We start from the raw sequence: 21,113 nt of genomic DNA on the forward strand, positions 1-21,113 counted from the left end.
CATAATATAAATCCTTTATTTTTGTGTAATTAACTGACAGAAGAGAAAATGGTAAGTAGGATAAAAAGTTATTGGCAATTTTTTTTTAAACTGTTGAGAATGTACAAAGATAATACTTTTTCCTACAAAGCACAAACAAGCAGTAAAATATGACCAATCGAAGAAATAAATCTACATTACACTTTTCCTGGTGAAACACAAAGCTTTGATAGCTGTGTTTTACCTGACATGAGTGCTATCATGTTGCTCATTTAAAGATGGGCAGCTTCACAGCTTGATATATACAAGTTAGAACCCGAGCACCACGTTGTGGTATATAAGCATTTCTCAGCTGCACGAGAAAGTGCAGGCTCTTCAAATGTTTTGTAAAAAATGATACCAGCTGAAGGACACAAGTTCTTTAGTTACAAGTTTTGTAACTAAAGGGCCAAACTCTTGAGCAGTTGGCAAAACATTCACTAATGTTTCTGACAATTTCACCTTATTTTGAGCCATTCTTTATATTTTAAAAATCCTTTACAAAGTTAACTTTGATCGACAGCTATAAAGGACTTGGTACATGTCCTATTTTAATGTAGAAATATGACTTACAACAGTTTGGATGGTTAAAATGAATGCCTAATTTCTTCCATCACATCTTGCATAACTGCGTCTCAATAAGTGAAGTTAAAACTTCCAATTTGATGGCTATGCCACCAAAGCAGAGTAAATTTTCTTCTTAGCTGTGACTTAGGTCACAAAATGGCTGGGAAAGCCATGAAATGTAAATATTTGTCATGTTATATTTACACATACAACTATTTAAAAAGGCCAACCAGAACCTCACACATACTTGCCTTCACATTTACCACAAACACCAACGCAGCAATACACATTTTAAAAATACTAAATGATGTTACTGAAACAGTGTGGAAGTCCTTTCCTGAAACGTTGGCAACCTGCAAAAAGTTCCTGCAAAGTTGCATACTGTTTACAAAACTGCCCAAGCCCGTGTGCCATCTCACACTGACCAATGCTTCACATTGCGAGAATCTGGATCTCAGAAATGCTCTAAGCAAGCGCTCCAGCATATACAGTAAATATATATATATTTTTAAGTCAGCAGTCCAACTTGGGATTTAACCAGATAAATTGCTGGTTTAAAAATCCAATCTTTGTTCAAACTTAGTCAAGTTGATGCTATTTTATATATTGAATTAGAATCTATAGCACAGACACAGGCCAATCAAGCCATATGATTCAAGATGGTTTTTTAAAAACATCTTCCATAAAAGGATCATCCTTTTATCTAACTCAATCATCACATGCTTTCATTTCGTCCTCCCTAATGTTTATTGAGTTCTGACTTAACCAAATCTAATTGTATTTAAAATATAAATGCATTGAAATCATTTTAGACAAAAATAAAACAAGCATTTTCCTTTTGATCCCAGTAATAGCCGAGTTATTTTTGCAGAACAGCATTGGGATATAAAATAATTTAATCAGCAACAGATAAATGAGTAATCACAAAACTGAACACTGGAAAACAAGTGAGCTTCTTTCTGCTGAAGTGTGCACTTTGTGACTCATTGCGAGCTGCTGAATGTGGCTGACATTACATGATAGGTTGAACTCTCCTGAGCTCATTCAGAGAGCTGCTGCAGATGTGATAAGATGGGCTCTTTCTGTGCTGTAATTATTGTGATTCTGTTCAATTTAATGTTAATCCTTCAAAAAACACTATTTTACAGTTAGAGATTTATAAAACAATGTTAAACCATTAACTGTAACACTGAAAAATTTATAATGTGTGGTTCATGTGCCACAAATTGTTTTATTGATATTGTGCTCTATGCCCCTGCAGTACAGTATAAAGAAAGATCTTTAAGCTTAGAGGAATTTAAAGTCTTCTGCATCCCAAGGTCTCTTTCCCCTTTGTTTCAAAACTTGCCCTCCAAAGATTTCAACATCTCCAGCGAGGGACTTCCTGCACTCATGGAGTTAGCTTGCCAACAGCAATACAAGGATTCATCAATTACAAACTGTCATCCTTAAAATGCACACCTTAGTTGCTTTTGAAGCCCCAAGAATATTAGCTTAACTGTTCCTAAAGATAAATAGGTGCAAACTATGGAAGGTGTGTAGAAAGGTTTACTTTCCCCTTTCTCTTGGGAGTTTATTTCATATAATTCAGTGTGTAACGTAATTATAGTTTCATCTAACGTTACTGCAGCCTATTAAGATTTCACAAAACCCCAAGTGCTAAAATTGTGCACCAGTCAATATTTTGGTGCACAATTTTAGCACTTGGGTTTTTGTGATATCATCAACAGTGTCAGTTTTAAACCAGAGTTAAAATGGAAGCTACTTGCCTTTGCTAAAATTCAAAATCAAAGTCCATGGATACAGTGAGTGATAAATAACTTTACCAGAAAATCAATTGCACATAAGGAGGTAATTTAATCTCGTTGTGTTGGTCCAAAAATCAGCTACTAGCCTAATGCTTTTAGATAATAGCTCTGTAAATTATGGCACTCCATATGCATAAACCATTATTTTACTCAAAATGCAATGAGGATTTCTTCCTTTACACAACTTTGGGTAGTGAATTCCAGACCCCAACCGCCCTTCAGGTGGAAAAGATTTTGCAATTTCACCTCTAATCCTAACAAATATTTCAAGATTGAGCTCCGTTATTGACCTGATTCAATAAAAGGGACCAACAAAGTAGAAAACTGCTTGGATGGCTGACACACTTTGGCCAAAAGTGTATTAGTCTAATCTAAACCAGTAATCATTCATCACTGCCGTCAATTTTGAATCTGGGTAGGAACATGCATTTGAAACAGCACAATCTACAATGAACACAAGATGTAAAGTATGTCAAGCTCACGGTATGTTTACAAATTAGAAGAGATTCCTATGGAGTAAATCACAGCTTAGATTCCCAAACTTTAAGTCTGGTAAATCCACTTGGTTACCACAAGTGAACTGGAATTTGCAACAAACAATCAGACCAGGAATGCAATTGTCTCATCTTAAATTCCTATTGCCTATTAGGCTCCACAAAAGCACCATTGTTCTGAGGATGCACTAACATGCGGGTATTCTGGTTTTGCTTCAAATTTTCCTATTTAATAAAGGAATCAGTATTTTACTGTGTCTTTCTGATTCCATGTGTTATCAATCAACTTAGTGGTTCATCTTGTAATGCATTAAGCTGACAGCTATTTCCTGCTGTCAGAAGCAATGTCAGAACGTGCTAGGTGTCCCACAGATTGTTTAGTGAGCACTCCATGCATTGGGAGTTAATCCACAGCATGTTTATGTTCATCAGAGACACAGTCTGCTTATGAAAATTACTATTTAGCCACACAAGATATTGGGGTAAAACCAAAACCGTAAGAGTAACATTAAACTTTGTAAATCTTCAAGTACATAGCTGGTGAGAAACATGAAGAAATATTGAAGCACCGTTGTTTCAATTATTCATATCTTAACACTGCACAAGTAAGCAATTCGGTCACATCAGTATTCTTTGGAAAGAGTGATCCAATTCAACTCACTTCCCTGTTCACACTCCACAAATGCTTAGGAAAATCATCACGTATATAGCATATGGTCATCTGCAATGTCGTCAATTAGGGGGCACAGTTTAAAATTAAGGGTACTTCCACGTAAAGCAAATATGAGGAGATGTCTTTTCTCTCTCGGGATTGAGGTGCTTTGGAACCATCTTCCTGTTTGAAGACAAGGTCATTGAATATGTTTAGGGCAGAGGTAGATAGATTGCTAGCTAACAAGAGAGTCACAGGTCATCAGGAGCAGGGTGCAATGTGAAGGAGAGGACACAACTACATCAACTGTGAACTTTATTGAATGGCAGAGCAGGCTCGAGGGACTGAAAGGCCTTTGCTGTTTATAATTCACACATACATTCATACTTTGATGCAGGGCTACTGATCCGGATGGAAAGTACCCTAATATAGATGACAAAGTAGCACATACTATGACAATAAGCAACTATTGTAAGAGAAACCAAGAAGAGCATTGAGAATGCTCAGAAAACATTTTAAGAGCTAATTTCTCAAATGGAGCCTTGTGGCTTAAAAGATATTTGCCTGCAAAGCTTCCACAATCAATACTCCTCGTTTTTACCGCCATGGTAAAATTACAGATAATCCTGTTAAGAGCATCATTTTGGTGGCATTTTCTCTAATACACGCACATTCATTCTAAGTTGATGCTCAGAACTGGACGCAATTCTTCAGTTGAGGCTGAACCGGTGTTTTATAAAGATTCACCATAACCTACTTGTTTTTCTCTCTGCTTCTGTTTATCTTTCCTGTATGTTTTATCAGCCATGTTTTCAATCTGCCCGATCACAATTTGTGCACAAACACCCTTTGCTCTTGCACCACTTTAAAACTATTTCATAATGCCTCTCTCATTCTTCCTCTCAACATCTCTGCCTTAAATTCCATCTGCCACTTGTCTCTCCATTCCACTAGCCTATGTCTCAGTGAACTCTATTGCTATCTTGACTTCCAAGTTATGTACCAACTCCAAATTTTGGAATTTGCCTTGCGCATCCAAATCTAGCTGACTGTTATAGATTAAGAAAAGCAGTGGCCTTATTATGGATTCTTGAGGAATCCCATTATATGCCTTCCTTCAATCTGTAAAAACAACCATTTACCAAAATGGTTTGTTGTAATGTGTGCAACTTGGAAATCATGTTTGCACTGTCTTTTTATTTTATAAACCTTAATTTTCCTGAGTAGGTTTTTATTTGCAACTTTAACAAATGCCTCATGGAAAGTACATTCCCACCACGAGCTGTCTGTTATATAAAAAAAACTCAATCAAGTCAGCCAAGAATGATTTATGTGTAACAAATCTATTTGGCTTAGTGACTGTTGATTATGCCCTAGATTATTGCTGCTAAAAGCTTTTCCCCTTGTTGAGGTAAAGCTGACGGGTCTGCCGTTGCTAGATTTAAGTCTGTCCCCTTTTTGAACAACTGCAATTCCGTGGTCCTCTGGTACTGCTCCTGTATCAAAGAGGAATCAGACTATTACGCCAGGACATCCACAATATCTTCCCCTTTTCCACCTCAATATCCCCAGATATATCTAACCTGGGACTGGTGACTTAGCAATTTTAAACAAACTGAGAGACTTGTTTCTGAGTGAGATATCCATACATTATATATATAAAATTAAAATGTAGGAAAACATTTCAAGGTGGAACACCATCTTTGAGCCAACGGTGGTACTGCTAGCTCAGTTTGGAGTCACTTTGTTCACCCATTCTACACGAGAGAAATATTTATATTCCAAACAATGCTTTTCCCAGCTGCCCAAATCATACACTTTGCTCATACAATTTTAGAAAAACTTTATTTATCACAACAGGATCAATAACTTGAAAATGACAACTAATAATGCCTGCACACACTGGCTTGGTTTGCTTAACGTCACTCTTTACGTGAAAGCTAAAGTTGATCTTGAAGCTATGTACAATACCACACGTGATGAAAATATATAAATGCTTATGTTCTAATAAATAAGTCACTTTAAACCTTTCTGAAATCATAAATTTTACAAATATCACTACAATATCTTACAATAATCCTATTTTAAAAAAGTGAGTATTACCAGCAGAACGACTTTGAAATGTAAAGCATGGATAGACAGCCCCTCTCTTTCTGCAATGTTGAACCAGTCGCCATTTATCACTGGAAATTTTTATGTCCATACATTTAGACCTTTGGCACATATAGAAATATAACTGCCTGTTCTGGCCACTTGAGAAGTTTTGGAAGTATTTCTCTCTATTGTCATTTTATACATAAATAAGGGATAAGCATTCATCACTGACCATGGGCAACACCAGCGGCAATTTATTAATACTGATCATGAAAATCTACTTTTTATTCATCTATTAGGTGTGGATAATACTGGAAAGACCATATTCATTGTCCACCCCCAATTGCACAGATTATCCTGATGCTATGCCCACCCAGTACTGTTAGGTAAGAACTCTATGATCCAACAATGAAGAACAGTATTCAAGTCCAAATGGTGCACTTTGGCTCTCATGGTAGACAGGGTGAAATCTACAAAGTAATTTGGGTCTTACTGGCAGTACTTATCACATGAGAGCTCCCCCAAAGTCAGACCAAGAACTCCAACCAAAAATGTGTAAGACTGAACTTGTCCAAAACATAGTCAGAAAATGGCCAAACTACAGCTGGCATCTGCTCATCTACGTTCGGGCAATACAGCGTGCTACCCAATTACATTTTTCACGATCTAACACTGATGCATTCCTAACTTCAAGAACTTCAATCCTGCTTGCTGATAAGAACACCCTTGTTGGGCCAATACCCGACTGGAAATATTTTGAGACTATAACTGCCTGAAATTCCTATGTTCTTTTGTTATCTTTAACTTGAAACTAAAATCTTTGAATTTCATAGAGAGTCTTTAAGAAACCTTGCATTATCACACGGATCTCAACCAAATAACCAAGTGCTTTGCTTTACGAAAGGAGAGAAGTCCATTTCTGTACAGCCTCATGGTTTTTGTTCGAGAGTTATTCTAATAGTCTTTTCAACAACTGAATGTCTAAATAGAAGAATAAATCTGTAAACACTTCACATTATTTAATCAGAACAGGTGTAGTTTTGGAAAAGTGCCAAAAGACCCAAAAGCTATACTCTGTTTTGTAAACTGTCCATTGCATCTCCACCCACAGACATCTTCATTTTAATTCAAACATTCTAACCCACCCTTTATGCTGCCAGCTAAGTTGTGAATGTGTTCTTACACTGCCCAGTGTTTACCAAAGTATTCCTTTCACTCTCTGTAATTCTTTGATCATTTTCAAGTATTGCACACTTTCTTCCATCTTTCAAATATATTAACCTACATTAATCATCCATGCTAATTTAATGCTAAATAATATTTACCTTTTGCATCTTATAGCGTATTCCTTTAAAGTATTTCAATTTGTATGTTTTTGCTCAGTGATTTGTATATAAATTATATGTGAAGCAGATTATGCAGAGTTCCAAACTTGGGGTCATAAATATATGGTTGTCACGTATAATTCCAATAAGGAATTCAGAAGAAACTTCTTGACAAGAACTGGCACAGTGGTGAGAAACTTTGATTAAGATGACAGGTGGGAGAGGTTGGGATTGTTCTCTTGTAGAGGGGGTAGCTAATAGGAAATTCAATGTAATTTTTTCAAAATCAAGAGGATTCTGAACAGAGTAAAAACGTAGAAACTGTTTCTGCCATTTAGAGGATCAGGAATGTGGGACGGCAGATTTAAAGCAATTTGCAAAGAAAGCAAATGTGATGTAAGAAAACCTTTTTATAAACAGTGAGTAGTTAGGGTCAGGAATGCACTGTCTGGAAATGTGGAAAAAGCACGTTCAATCAAGGCATGGAGATGAACATTAGATGACAATTGAATGACAACAATATAAAGGGCTACAGAGCAAAGGCAGGAAAATGGCACTAAGTTGAAATGTTCATTCAGCGTACAACTAATGGGCTGGCTTTCCTCCGCACCATAACAGTTGGGGTACTCAGCACAATGTAAACACTGAACGCATGGAGCAGCTGAGGTAAACGTGTATTTTACGGGAAATTAAGTTAGGTAAATTAAGTTAGATAATAAATCTGCAGGGTCATTTAAGACCTCAGGTAATGGACATTCCTGTCCTTTTGCGAGTCGTCCAAGGCAAGATTCCCATTTCAGGGTTTCAAACTATGGCCAACGATGGAACCAGCAGAACAAAAAGAATGTCAAAAGAGGGAAAGGGATCTAATAGTAAAAGGACTTATTTTTGCTTAACAGCAACGAGGAAGACAACATAAATCACCTCTTGTGGGTCTTTTCCCTAGAAGAGGCTTTGTGCGTGGGAAATCATGTCTCACAAACTTGATTGAGTTTTTTGAAGAAGTAACAAAGAAGATTGATGAAGGCAGAGCAGTAGATGTGATCTATATGGACTTCAGTAAGGCGTTCGACAAGGTTCCCCATGGGAGACTGGTTAGCAAGGTTAGATCTCATGGAATACAGGGAGAACTATCCATTTGGATGCAGAACTGGCTCAAAGGTAGAAGACAGAGGGTGGTGGTGGAGGGTTGTTTTTCAGACTAGAGGTTTGTGACCAGTGGAGTGCCACAAGGATCGGTGCTGGGTCCTCTATCTTTTGTCATTTACATAAATGATTTGGATGCGAGCATAAGAGATACAGTTAGTAAGTTTGCAGATGACACCAAAGTTGGAGGTGTAGTGGACAGCGAAGAGGGTTACCTCAGATTACAGCAGGATCTTGACCAGATGGGCCAATGGGCAAAGAAGTGGCAAATGGAGTTTAATTTAGATAAATGCAAGGTGCTGCATTTTGGGAAAGCAAATCTTAGCAGGACTTATACACTTAATGGTAAGGTCCTAGGGAGTGTTGCTGAACAAAGAGACCTTGGAGTGCAGGTTCATAGCTCCTTGAAAGTGGAGTCGCAGGTAGATAGGATAGTGAAGAAGGCATTTGGTATGCTTTCCTTTATTGGTCAGAGTATTGAGTACAGGAGTTGGGAGGTCATGATGCGGCCGAACAGGGCATTGGTTAAGCCACTGTTGGAATATTGTGTGCAATTCTGGTCTCCTTCCTATCGGAAAGATATTGTGAAACTTGAAAGGGTTCAGAAAAGATTTACAAGGATGTTGCCAGGGTTGGAGGATCTGAGCTATAGGGAGAGGCTGAACAAGCTGGGGCTGTTTTCCCTGGAGTGTCGGTGGCTGAGGGGTGACCTTATGGAGGTTTACAAAATTATGAGGGGCATGGATGGGATAAATAGACAAAGTCTTTTCCCTGGTGTCGGGGAGTCCAGAACTAGAGGGCATAGGTTTAGGGTGAGAGGGGAATTGATATAAAAGAGACCGAAGGGGCAACTTTTTCACGCAGAGGGTGATATGTGTGTGGAATGAGCTGCCAGAGGATGTGGTGGAGGCTGGTACAATTGCAACATTTAAGAGGCATTTGGATGAGTATATTAATAGGAAGGGTTTGGAGGGATATGAGCCGGGTGCTGGCAGGTGGGACTAGATTGGGTTGGGATATCTGGTCGGCATGGATATCTGGTTGGACCAAAGGGTCTGCTTCCGTGCTGTACATCTCTATGACTCTAATAATTACGCATGAAATTAAAAGTGGAATCTGATCTTTGATATGTCACCAATACTACACAATTAGCATATGACAGAAAGGAATAGGGTATGCATACATGTTTCAGTAAAATTGAATGGGAGAGAGGTCACACATAACCGAAATACTGTTACAGTTGGACCAAATCACCTGTTTCTGCGCTGTAATTTCTACATAATTCTACTACGTTTAAGGACTAATCCAATTCACTTATCCCTATGCCAGACTAATCAAATTCTTGCTTGAATCAGATACATCTCTTTCCATGCTGGATACAACAATCAAGCAGAAGTCTGTTGCAATCTCCCCCCCAACCCCCAAAATTACATGGTAAAGAGGATACAAAGATTGTTTATTTCTTATACTTCCCTGATGACCAGTTTGCTTCATCCTTGTCCTCTGCAATCCAGTCCAGGAGGGGGTCTGATTGGAAACATTCTAACTTCAGCTAATTATTGAATGGACACAAACTAGACAGGGCTCCTGTGCACCATTTTGTGACTGACATTCAGAGTCTGCTGTTATTATTTCACAGAATTAGGCAGTACAGTAGAAACCTTTTCGACCATTGAGTCTACACAACCAAAAATGTACTACTGCCCAAACCAGGACCACACTGGTTGGCTAAGACCAGATCAGCAGAAGGTAACTCTAAACTGTATCTCTTGACATTCTGCTGGGAAGCTGGAAACTATCAGCAGGGTTAACCCTCTGCGTCTAAAATATCTTCAGCCAGAATTGAAAGCCCTGTTACATTGAGGTATGTTATAGTGTCTGATCAGGACTACCTTAGCTGCAGGTACACTCATCTTGTAAAATTTGCATATTAATACATTACCCATGACAGGAAGATACACACATTTGGAAAGCCCCTTGGACATATCACCATGGATTCGACTGTCCTTTTGGGCGTTACAATCATCTTGATGTGCACAGGTGGGCAACCCAAAAGAATAGTGGATGGTGGAAATCTCAAACAAAACCAGGAAGTGCTGGAGAAACTCAGCAAGATTGGCAGCTTGACTCATTGATAGACTGAAAGCAGCTGGAAAAAGGTAGGACTTCTATGATTGGGGGCAGGGGCACAGACAGTGAGAGAAAGATGGATTGAGGGGAGTGGGGTAGGGGTGGACGTGGGGGGCAACAGAGTGAGTCAAACAGATAGAGATTGTGCCCTGAGAAATGAAGTGAAGTGATGGGATTGCTGATAGCAAGCCAGGGATTCATGGAATTGAAAACTGTTAACTTGGGAGAGAATTTGGACTTGGAAGACTTTTGGATAAGAAAGACTTTCTCTGCTGCCATAGTTATGCTGAACAACTTGGCTGTATTATCACCACAACAAACAGCCAATTTATGATTTTATTCATGGCAGCTCACTTAAAAATTGTACCAGATTTGACCAGTTTTTGCATGACAGAGAGTTATGATAGACTGTATATTTGCAGTAAGACGTTCAGGTACCTGACACAAAAGGAAGACCATAATAAGAAAAGGCTCTTCCGAAATCAGAAATACCCACCATCATCCTTAAAGATATGCGAACTTCCTCCACATCTGTTTCCTTACCCAGAATTAATTATTTTTAAAATAAATCTAGCAATTTAAGCCGCCTGCATTCTGGATGAAATGAGCGCCGCTAAAGGTTCAGACATTATAGAATGAGTCAATCAATCAAGCACATTATTAACACTAGCAGAATTAAAACTTAGTTGGAAAAAAACAGTCACAGTTTTAGCAATGCAGAAGTCCATGAAAATTTCTTTAGGAATTTGCTCTTTGGGTGAAGAAACAATATCAGGAAACAATATCAGTAAACAACGTCATTTTATTTGGTTTATCAGGGCTCTGACTAGCACCTCGGCTACCTGGGGCAGGAGAAATACTTTGCAGCTTTCTTTTATTAGAAGTGATTTTAGTCATCTCTGTAATGAGGATAGCTTTGTGAAATAAGTTGTATCAAGTCATCTTGCTATTCTACAAGTACCATGCCATATCTTCAGAACTCAAAGAACAATGAAATATTAACATATGCAAATATCCTGAGTATCAGTCACTAGTGAGAGTTCATTAGGTTTGATGAGACTCTCAAAGTATCAGCTGGGCTCAAGAAATAGCAAGGTTCTGGCAGGCTAGAGCAGAAAAGCACTGATCAAAGCAAACTTTGAAAAATCAGAGAGGAGTCTGAAAAGGTCAAATTACATTCGGAAATAAAGTGCACAAGGAACTATATTTGTGCACTGAAACGTGGATATACTTATAGCACATTCAATACTGATGGGAGAAGAGCAAGATGAGAGCATTCAATACAATGTACAATAGTGTTATTAATTGAAGTTGTTGGAGGTTATCAGTGTCATAAATCTATAGAGGCAGTGACTTTTCAGTTTTCCTCCACAAGGATAGCAGATTACCAGTAATAATTGAAGATTGTTATTAAAATTCTCTTTTATTCAGAAGAACTGTACACAATAAAATTACCTTTCAAAAACATAGAAAATACTAGTGTTGTAACTTCACTAGTGTTAGTAATGTGAACAGAATGATTGACTCATTCTATCATGCCTAAAGCTTTGGCGGTAATTAATTCCCATTTTTCTCCTACATAATTTAATCCCTTTAGTCCTAAGTGCCATATCCAGTTCTTTCTTGAAATCATACAATGTTTCGGCCTCGACTACTCTCCACGGCAGAGAATTCCATAGACTCACCAGGTGAAGCAATTTCTCCTTAGCTCAGACCTAAATGTTTTGCCCCATATCATTAAACTGTGGTTCTAGATTCTCCCATCACCAGAAGCAACCTTCCTGCATCTACCATGTCAACAGCAGTTAAAATTTTATAGGATTCTGAGATTCCCCACATTCTTCTGAACTCTCGTGAATGTAATCCTACCCAATTCGCCCTGTCTTCATACATCAGTCTTGCCTTTCCAGGAATCAGTCTGGTAAATTTTCACTGCGCTCCATCTATAGCAAGAGCATTGTTCCTCAGGTAAGGAGAGCAAACCTACAAAAAAATTCCAAGTGTGGTCTCACCCAAGGCCTTGTTTAATTGCAAGACATCACTGCCCCTGTATTCGCATCCATTCACTATGAAGGCCCATGTACAGTTTGCTTTCCTTAGCAACTGCTGCAGCTGTAGGTTACTTTGGTGGAAAGGCCACGCAGGTCTTGTTCCACAATCCCCTCTTTCAATTTAGAGCTATTCAGATAATAATCCACCTTCCTTTGTTTCATCCCAAAATGGATAATCCCACATTTGCCATGCACTTGTCCATTCTCTAAACTTGCCCAGATCACACTGAAGGATCTCTACATCCTCACAGCCCTCTCCAATCCAGCTTTATGTCATATGCAAACTTAGAGATATTACATTTAGTTCCCTCATCTAAATTATTAATATATATTTATATGTAAGTGTGAATAGTGGAGGCCCTAGTATTGATCCCTGTGGTACCCCAATGGTCACTGCCTGACATTCAAAAAAAGCCATTCTTCATATTCTGTGTCCTGTCCACTATCCATTTCACAAACGACAGCCCCTCCACAATTGCATGTGCTTTAGTTTCACAAGCTAGTCTCTTATGTAGAAAATCAGAGAAAAGCTTCTGCAAATCCAAATAAAGCACATTCACTAGCTCACCCTCATCAACTGAGAGTTGGCATCCTTGAAAAATTACAATAGATTTGTCAAGCAAGACTTCCATATTATAAATCTATGCTGACTCTGTACGATACTGTCACTGCTTTTCAAACGTTCAGCTGTTAAATGGTTTATGATGGATTAAAATATTTCAACTTTAAAGCATTTTCCCCATGACTGGCATCAAGCTGATTGGTCAGTGATTCCTGGTTTTCTTTTTTTAAAATAGAGGGATTACATTAGCTACCCTCCAATCTGTAGGAACCGTCCCACAGTCTCTCCTAATCACTTGCAATATTTTATGGCTAAAATTAATTCTACATTAAATTCTACTGGAGATCAAACTTAGTTTTAAAACTACCTTTTCTGTTAAAAGATTTCCAAATATGAACACACTTCCATAAAAAAGTGCAGCTTTCAGCAAAGCTCTAGCAATGAAATTGTAGACACGAAGAATAAAATTAGTTTTATCTAAATGAATAAATAAACCAAAACCAACTTTATCCAGAGTTTTGAGTCACATCTAGAGTGGTACTCTGGTTTGGTATTCTCAGTAAATTCACCAATTAGCGAGATTTTTGAATCAATTTCCCACTAAATCCTTGTAGGGAGTGATTGGGAGGGTGGGGGGGTGTGATATCGGCACACAGACCTGCTTTTCTAAGAGAAAGGACAGTGTGTGGAACTATTATTCTATGACAAACATTTATTAAAGCATCGATTTTTACCAGGATTGGATGATTAGCGAGTCAGCACTCGGATTTTGTTAAAAAACAGTTTATCAGCAACTTCTATACACCTCTTTTGCAAGTACTGTATTTAATTGTGCTTGGGATTTCTTTATTAAGTCTGCTCCAGTGACTATAACTACATTTTATTGCTTTTTATTAGAATAGGATATAAAATAATTGTTTGCAATTCCTGGTGCTCAATTTTCACATGTTTTTCCCAAGAGCAGATCTACCAAATCTACTTAGGTTTTAAGAGATCAAATCAAATTTTCACAACTTCTCGTCATCGTTCCATCCTTGATAGTTGTTCTTGACCACAGGTACCCGAGTGAACTGCACTATGATAATAGTCGCACCACTCAAAATGCAACAGTCCAACAAGGATGTTCACCATATCATCCCAAGAGTAACTGGTGATGGACAACAAATGCTGACCTTGCCCACAGTAACACAACTCATGGCTAATTTTAAAACAAGTCAGAATGCCTTAAGATACTACCAGATGGTCTCAAAAGATGTATAGGGTGTTGCCGCTTCATCACCTTAGTAATGGTGTACTTCAGTCAATGACACATTTAAATACTTTCTGAATCTGCCAGAAAACTGTCTTGCACCATTTACAAATTCAAACTTCTGTGATGATGCAAATCTATAGTCAATAATAAATACGAAGGAGGAAAGTCATGTTCCAACTGAACTGCAGCAAAATAAACACTGATGCCTTAGCAGAGATCTCAAATCTGGTGTATATTAAAAAATCATTAGGTATTGGACATGATGGCTGTGAAAATCAGCAGCTGTGCTGGCAGACTCTTGCTGAAAGGGGCATGATTTATTTATTACTTTAGAGAGATGATGGGGAAGGAAGTAAAGGGGAGCACCACATCCTTAGCGACACATGGTCCTGTCACCTCTACTGCAGGGCATTCCTCAGATATGCCACCCTAAAGACAGATTCTTCTCGATCTCCTAACCTCAATAATCTTATTAAGACAGAGACAGCACATGTATTTTGGCCCTTACACCAAGATTTGGCCTCCTGTGGACTTTTAGAACCTTGGTTGTCTCCATTCCTGAATGGATAGGGAATTATATTTACACTAAAAAGCTGTCACCATCCAATCAGGGGAGAAAATACCAGCTTAAATAAAGCCATGAGAGTAATATTGACACCACATCCCTAACTGACATCTCTAGTTTATATGGGGCTTTATCTGGATTAGCAGTTCTACTGTAAGAAATTATGTTATGAAATTATACAAGGAGGGTCGAGCAGGTAAAAACGAAATTCCCGGGTAAGGAGGACAGAAAACCAAGATATTTGGGCTAAATTAAGAGAATTGGCAATCCATAAGATGGGGACAAGGGTATTGGAGAGGAACATATCATGATTTATGTCACCCTCTAAAACTCTGGGCTATTAGTGGGCAGCCTGTTGCTTTGTGGCTTCTTTTGTACAATATGCTACTCACTTGCACAAAGAAACTAAATTCCTTCTTTCTCTATTCAAATTAGAAACTTCACAAACTTTATAACCTTATCAGAGATGAACTCCATGTCATTTTTAGCATGCACTATTTTCAATCTAATTTCACAACCTTTATACAATGCATCTTTGCATTAACTTTTGTTCTGAAAGTTACTTTCCTATAAACCGGACTGAATACTTCAGATTTGTGTCAGTGTTTCTGCAGGTATTATTGAAGGACGTGAAGTAATTCAGAAAACGTGTTGGTATTTGGGACATCTGATTTTGCTACCGGAGGCACTTTTGTGTCTCTTATTCTTTCAGCCCTTGAGGGAGGGGCTGGTTGTAGAATTCACAAAGAATAAATGTTGTTTTGTAAACTGTCAATAAAAAACAGGCTCAGGATGGAAGTGAAACCACAGATATTGTGGAAACAAAAAGAGACATCATTAATAGAAACATGGTTTCATCATCCAAGTCAATTTTCAGGAGAAACAGATGGCCAAAACTACACACTTTTCCTAATACTGTTAAACATGTCCCTGTTGTTTTACTCTGATTTTCATTAAATGGTAGAAAAGAATGTTTCCTGAATGCATGTTAAAGCAAAGGAGTATAGTCTGTATTAAAGATTTGGGGTCTTAAAATAATGAAGAAAATTAAAATACAAGGTCTTGCATAAAACAATAAAAATGACAAACACAAAACTACAAGTCGAATATTCTCATCCAAATAAAAAATATACTTTGAGCAAAACAAGAAAATGGCTGCTGATGCCTACCTAGCCACTGTGGTTGCATAGAAATGAAACAGAAAAATGCCAGAGATCTAGTATTTTTGGAACACAATTATTAAGGGGTGGTTCATCAATCAGATCTTCAATATTTCAAGAATACAAAAAGAATGTAGTTTTCAATGTAAATGATATTAAATGCATTTTAATATACTTTTAAAATCTAACTCATTTGTCGCTGTGAATAGTTGGGCTTGTATATACGGTCGAGAGATTAACATCCAGATTCAGCAACTCTTTCCTTTATTTTTCATTACAGTTGAAACCTAACATGAACAGTTCTGAGCAAATCCTATTTCAGGTCACACTTTTAATTGCTGAAAATTAGATACTTGTCTTGAAAGGACACTGCTGAGAAGCTTAACTAGCCCAGTTTATAAAAAAACCATCTACATTTTTTAAATTTAAAAAAATGACATTTGCTTTTAATTAAGTTAGAGGTATAAAGTGAATATCCAGTCACAAGGCATGAAGAATTATGTCAAATTATCCATCCATTGGTGGAAAGTGTATCCTTTTAATTAAACTAAACTGCACAGAATTGTTTAAAGAGGCATTTACTGCAAAAAAGCTTAACACATCTCACCAATTAAAGATTACTGCAGTGTGTTATACATATCTGTCAAAAGAGACAACAGTGATGTTACTAAAAATCTTTCCTCTGGACTGATACTTCCCAATGCACCTCATTAAAGCTGAAACTGTTAGTGTGAGATTAACAGAAGTGTTCTGTGCAGAATTGTGTGCAGTTTTCTAAAATCCACCTCGGGATTTCTCTGCATCCTTTGCGTTATAACTTGGTGAACAGGTTAACAAAAATAGAAAAGCAAATAAATGCAAAATTCAAGAAATTATTATAAATGATTGAGTTCAATGATTAATACAAATCCACTGGTTAGCCATAGCAAATGTAGTCTTCTGAGCTATACAATTTTATGATTAAATTTGCCAGGATTAAAGCACTAATTTTCAACCCCAATCAGTTTGACTAAATGACTGAGTTATGAATCCTTAAAGTTGCATGACCCCACAATTAGCTATGTTCACCAAAGCAAGAAGCTCTTGTAAAAGGAACTTTAATTTAAATACAATTGAATTAAAATGCATTTCAAGCAACTGTTTTGCTTGTGCCATTGTACAGTCATCAGTGTCTGCAGGAAGACTGTGATCATTACCTCGATCACACACAATTCCTAGATTTTCCCTGCAGCTTCTGTGAGGGAATGCTTGTGTGCACAGCAAGTCTTGATTATGATGAATTGATTTAGTGATGTATCATGGGGACTTTTGTAAACAGTGAGGTCATACAACTCCTATATACCCAATACGTCTTCATTCATTTTTATATTTGTATAAAAATTTAAAATAAAAAAGCAGTTTTAAATTTCTCATCACAAATCATGCACAAAAATGCCATTTGGTTGTGCGTGCGTGTGCACACACACACACACACACACACACACACACACACACACACACACACACACACACACACAAAGAGAAAGGTTGTTTAATAACTTTTGTTTCTAATGGTGATTCAGAATCTGTGTAAGTGCTACTCTGAGAAGGAAGCTGCTTCTCCGTAGTGCCTTTTTTGGTCCCAAACGTCATCCACATATAAACATGCTTTAAAGACCTACCTAATCCACCTGCAACAAGGTGAAACACCAACATTTCTTCGAAAACTCTTTTAAACCACTGCTTGCACGGCAAACATCCAGTCACTACTGTAGTGATTTCAGAATAAGCCACTTTAGAAACAAGCCACCTACATGAACTCTACACAGTAATGTTAATATAAATTTAAAATCTACATTATGTTTCTAAAAAGCTATCATTTAAAACTTGCCTGAAGCCTATTGTCACAGTTCTAAACAAGAAATGTACTTTGTACAATTAATACAAATTAAATTCCTTCTCTAAGAAGCTCACAAGTTATAGGCATTAAGAGTATAACAGAAACATATTACAAAACATTTACAAAATAAATACAAATACTATCCAACGGTACTTTACTTCTTTCATTAAGCAAATAGAAAACTTCTTCTATTCATCACTCAGACTTTGACTTCTTGGCACCGCCGCTTTTAGTGCTGCAATGACACAAGGCATTGTGTTAAAAGCTTTATTTTACTGTGGCCATATGCTCTAATATTCTAATAAGCATACCCTCTTCCAGTGGCTTCCTTCTGAGCAGTGTCATTTGCCACCATGCATCTTTGACGCAGCAGATAATCAGAAAGGCTAATGGAATGTTGGCCCTTATTTCAAGGGGGTTAGAGTACAAGAGTACAGAAGTCTTACTGCAATCGTTCAAAGTACTGGTGAGACCACATCTGGAGCAGATGACAGCAGTTTTAGTCCCCTTATTTAAGGGGAGGTACCATTTTGCTAGACATAGGTCAGAGAAGGTTCACTATGGAGGGATTGTCTTATGAGCAAAGGTTAAACAGACTGGGATTCCATTTACTGGAGTTTAAAAGAATGAGAAGTAATTTCATTGAAGCATATAGAATTCGTAAGGGGCTTGAGTGAGTAAATACTGAGAAGATATTTACTTTCACGGGACAGTCTAGCACCAGAGGACATAATTTCAGAATAAGGGGACACCAGTTTAAGGCTCAAATGAAGATGAATTTCTTCTCTCAGAGGTTTGTGTGCCTTTCAAACTCCTTGCCACAGACAGTTATAGGGGCAGAGTCCTTGTATATACTTAAGGCTGAGAGAGATAGATCGTTGGTAATAGGGGAATCAAGGATTACAGGGAAACAGCAGGAAAGTGGATGTGAGAAATGATCCTATTGAATAGTAGAGCAGACTCAGGGAGCCGAATAGCTTAATCCCATTACATATGGTTTTATGGAACACGAATGGAATGAAGAGTTTAAGAGATTGATTACAGAGGAGTCACAGTCAAATGAGGGATTGTGGAGAGAATGATGCACGGAAACTCTCTCAGCATGGAAATCTACCTTGAAATCTAGAACAGAATTATTCTAGTTCCATTCATCTAAAATGACAGTGATAGCCAATATTCCCTCTAAGCTGCATGCAGCAGCTCCAACTGTCTGTGCACAGAGTGGTTCTGAAAATCACAGCTACACGTAGGTCTTAGAGGAGCAGGAATGCTGGTGAGGGCCCACTTAAACAACTCCACAATGGGTCTCAGGCATTCCGTTTCCTTGAAGAACTTGGCCGGCAAGACTGTAACACATGCTGTGAACTTGTGCTAAATTTGAAAGACTCTGGAACAACTAGCAAATCAGGCCCATGTCAGTTGTTAATAATTTTCTTTATTCATTCACAGGATGAGGCCGACACTGGCTAGACCAGCACTTATTGCCCATCCTTAAGTGCCAAGAGGGCAGTTAAGAGTCAACCACACTGCTGTGGATCTGAAGTCACATGTAGACCAGACCAGGTAAGGATTGCAGTTTTCTTCCCTAAAGTGAACCAGACGGGTTTCTATGACAATCAACAATGGATTCATTGTAATTATTCAAGCCTTAATTCCATATTTATATTTAATTCAAATTCCACTACCTGCTGCAGCGGGATTTGAACAGGAGTACTCAGAACGTTCTCTGGGTCTCTGGATTAGCAGTCCAGCGATAATACCACTAGGCTGTTGCCTCCCCAAATTGAAGCCAATCAAGGTGTTTCTTAAAGTTCATTCATGGGATGTGGACATCTCTGACTAGGTCAGCATTTATTGCCCAGAGGACAGTTAACAGCCAACCACATCCGCTTTGTGGGTCTGAAGTCACATGCAAGCCAGATGGGGTAAGGGCAGCAGATTTCCTTCCCTCAAGGAGATTAGTGAACCAGATGGGTTTATACAATTGACAGAAGTTACATGGTTGCTATTCTATTAGCACTTCTCTATTTGACTCAAGCGACCTTGCTGTAAGGTAGATTTTTGCAAGGGTGACACAGATTCCTAAGTTTGTAACATTTAGTGAGGCTTCAGCTCAGTAGAAATGTTGGCACTTTGCACACAGGTGAACACATTTTGATCCAGGTTTTCAGGAGAGTGAAGAAATGTATGGTGACCATTATGTTAGGGCATGCACTTGTATGTTTCTGAATTAGGCACTATGTGGAACCACAATTCTAACATACAAGAGTTCAGTTTTATGCGTGTGTGTGTAAAATTCATTCTTGCACATCTTAACTGTTTTGATCATCATACCTGGAACCTACAAACCTTTCTTCAAGGTAAAAAAGGTGCTGCTTAATATGAGAGTAAAGTTCAAAAGATTGGTGTAAAATAATAATGCCTAATGAAAGGAGAACAGGCATGATCATCAGAACAACTGGATGTAAGTTATTTAAACAACGGTGATCCCAACACTGGAACGAAACACATGACCTTCCAGTTAAACACTGGCTGATAAACCCTCATAGCAAAAATGGTCCACACCAATACTGTTAATGCAAGGTGGATTGATAACAACTTGGAAACCAATTAGAAACCTTGTTCAATTCTCTTTGCTGTTAATCTCAATTGAAAAGAAAAATCCCAAACACTGCAAATGGATTGTCCATTCATTGCAAGGTCACTTCTTGCTACTGGTGCAGAGCAATTTCCCTCATTATGACTTTCAGTAGAGTCGTGTGAAAGTCTTGTTTATTTATATCTATTTATACTGCAATAAGAATAAGACCAAGGAAAGTACCTCCTCGCAGAAACTCACTTACCTATCTGGTGATGTTGTCGGCCGTTTTACAGTGCCTTTGCTTCCTTGAACACCTGTGTCTAAACAACATAAAGACCCCAAATCGTGAAAGTTCCTTTGTACACGTGCATCTCCAGCAATGCACACAGGAATGTTACATTCACCACTATATTAATTAATTCTATAGGCATTTCCTTTGCCAATGATCCTCTTGAGAAAAATTCAAATCAACTATTATAAACAATTATTTTTATATTTTGTAATATTTCCCAAAATATCAGCAAGAGCTTTACTGTATGCTACTTATAAGCTAAGTTACAAAAAAGAAAAAATTTAACATCTTACGATGAGATGTATTTCTTAAATTGAGAAGTATTTCTAATTCACTCAACTAGTTCAATCAATACAGTTAAAACATCATTCAAACTATACAGCTCAGCAGTGGTGGTTCTAAATAAACTTTGAAAAATCCACACTAATATGCGGTGCTGTGGTATCACATACTCACCTGTGATCCTATATGTGACAGATCACTGGTTCTAAATTGCAAGACTACAAACCACAATTGAAGAGTTTTGTATGTTTTCAT

General features: G+C 37.9%; 1 protein-coding gene across 4 annotated transcripts in view; it reads right to left on the reverse strand.

Annotated features, from left to right (window-relative positions):
- LOC122559831 (host cell factor 1-like) overlaps positions 1-21,113 on the reverse strand; it is a 92,572-nt gene continuing 71,459 nt past the window's right edge. For all 4 annotated transcript variants that reach the window (XM_087997037.1, XM_087997038.1, XM_043709923.2 and 1 more), the window contains exons 24-25: positions 20,547-20,604; positions 1-17,938 (exon numbers count right to left, since the gene is read on the reverse strand). In XM_087997037.1, the coding sequence (XP_087853163.1) occupies positions 17,899-17,938; positions 20,547-20,604 (98 nt within the window). In that variant the 3' untranslated portion in view covers positions 1-17,898. The remainder of the gene's footprint in view (positions 17,939-20,546; positions 20,605-21,113) is intronic.

The sequence above is a fragment of the Chiloscyllium plagiosum genome, unplaced genomic scaffold (assembly GCF_037043375.1).
Source record: "Chiloscyllium plagiosum isolate Xiang-an unplaced genomic scaffold, Cpla_swu_hap1 HiC_scaffold_19, whole genome shotgun sequence".
Lineage (NCBI taxonomy): Eukaryota > Metazoa > Chordata > Chondrichthyes > Orectolobiformes > Hemiscylliidae > Chiloscyllium > Chiloscyllium plagiosum.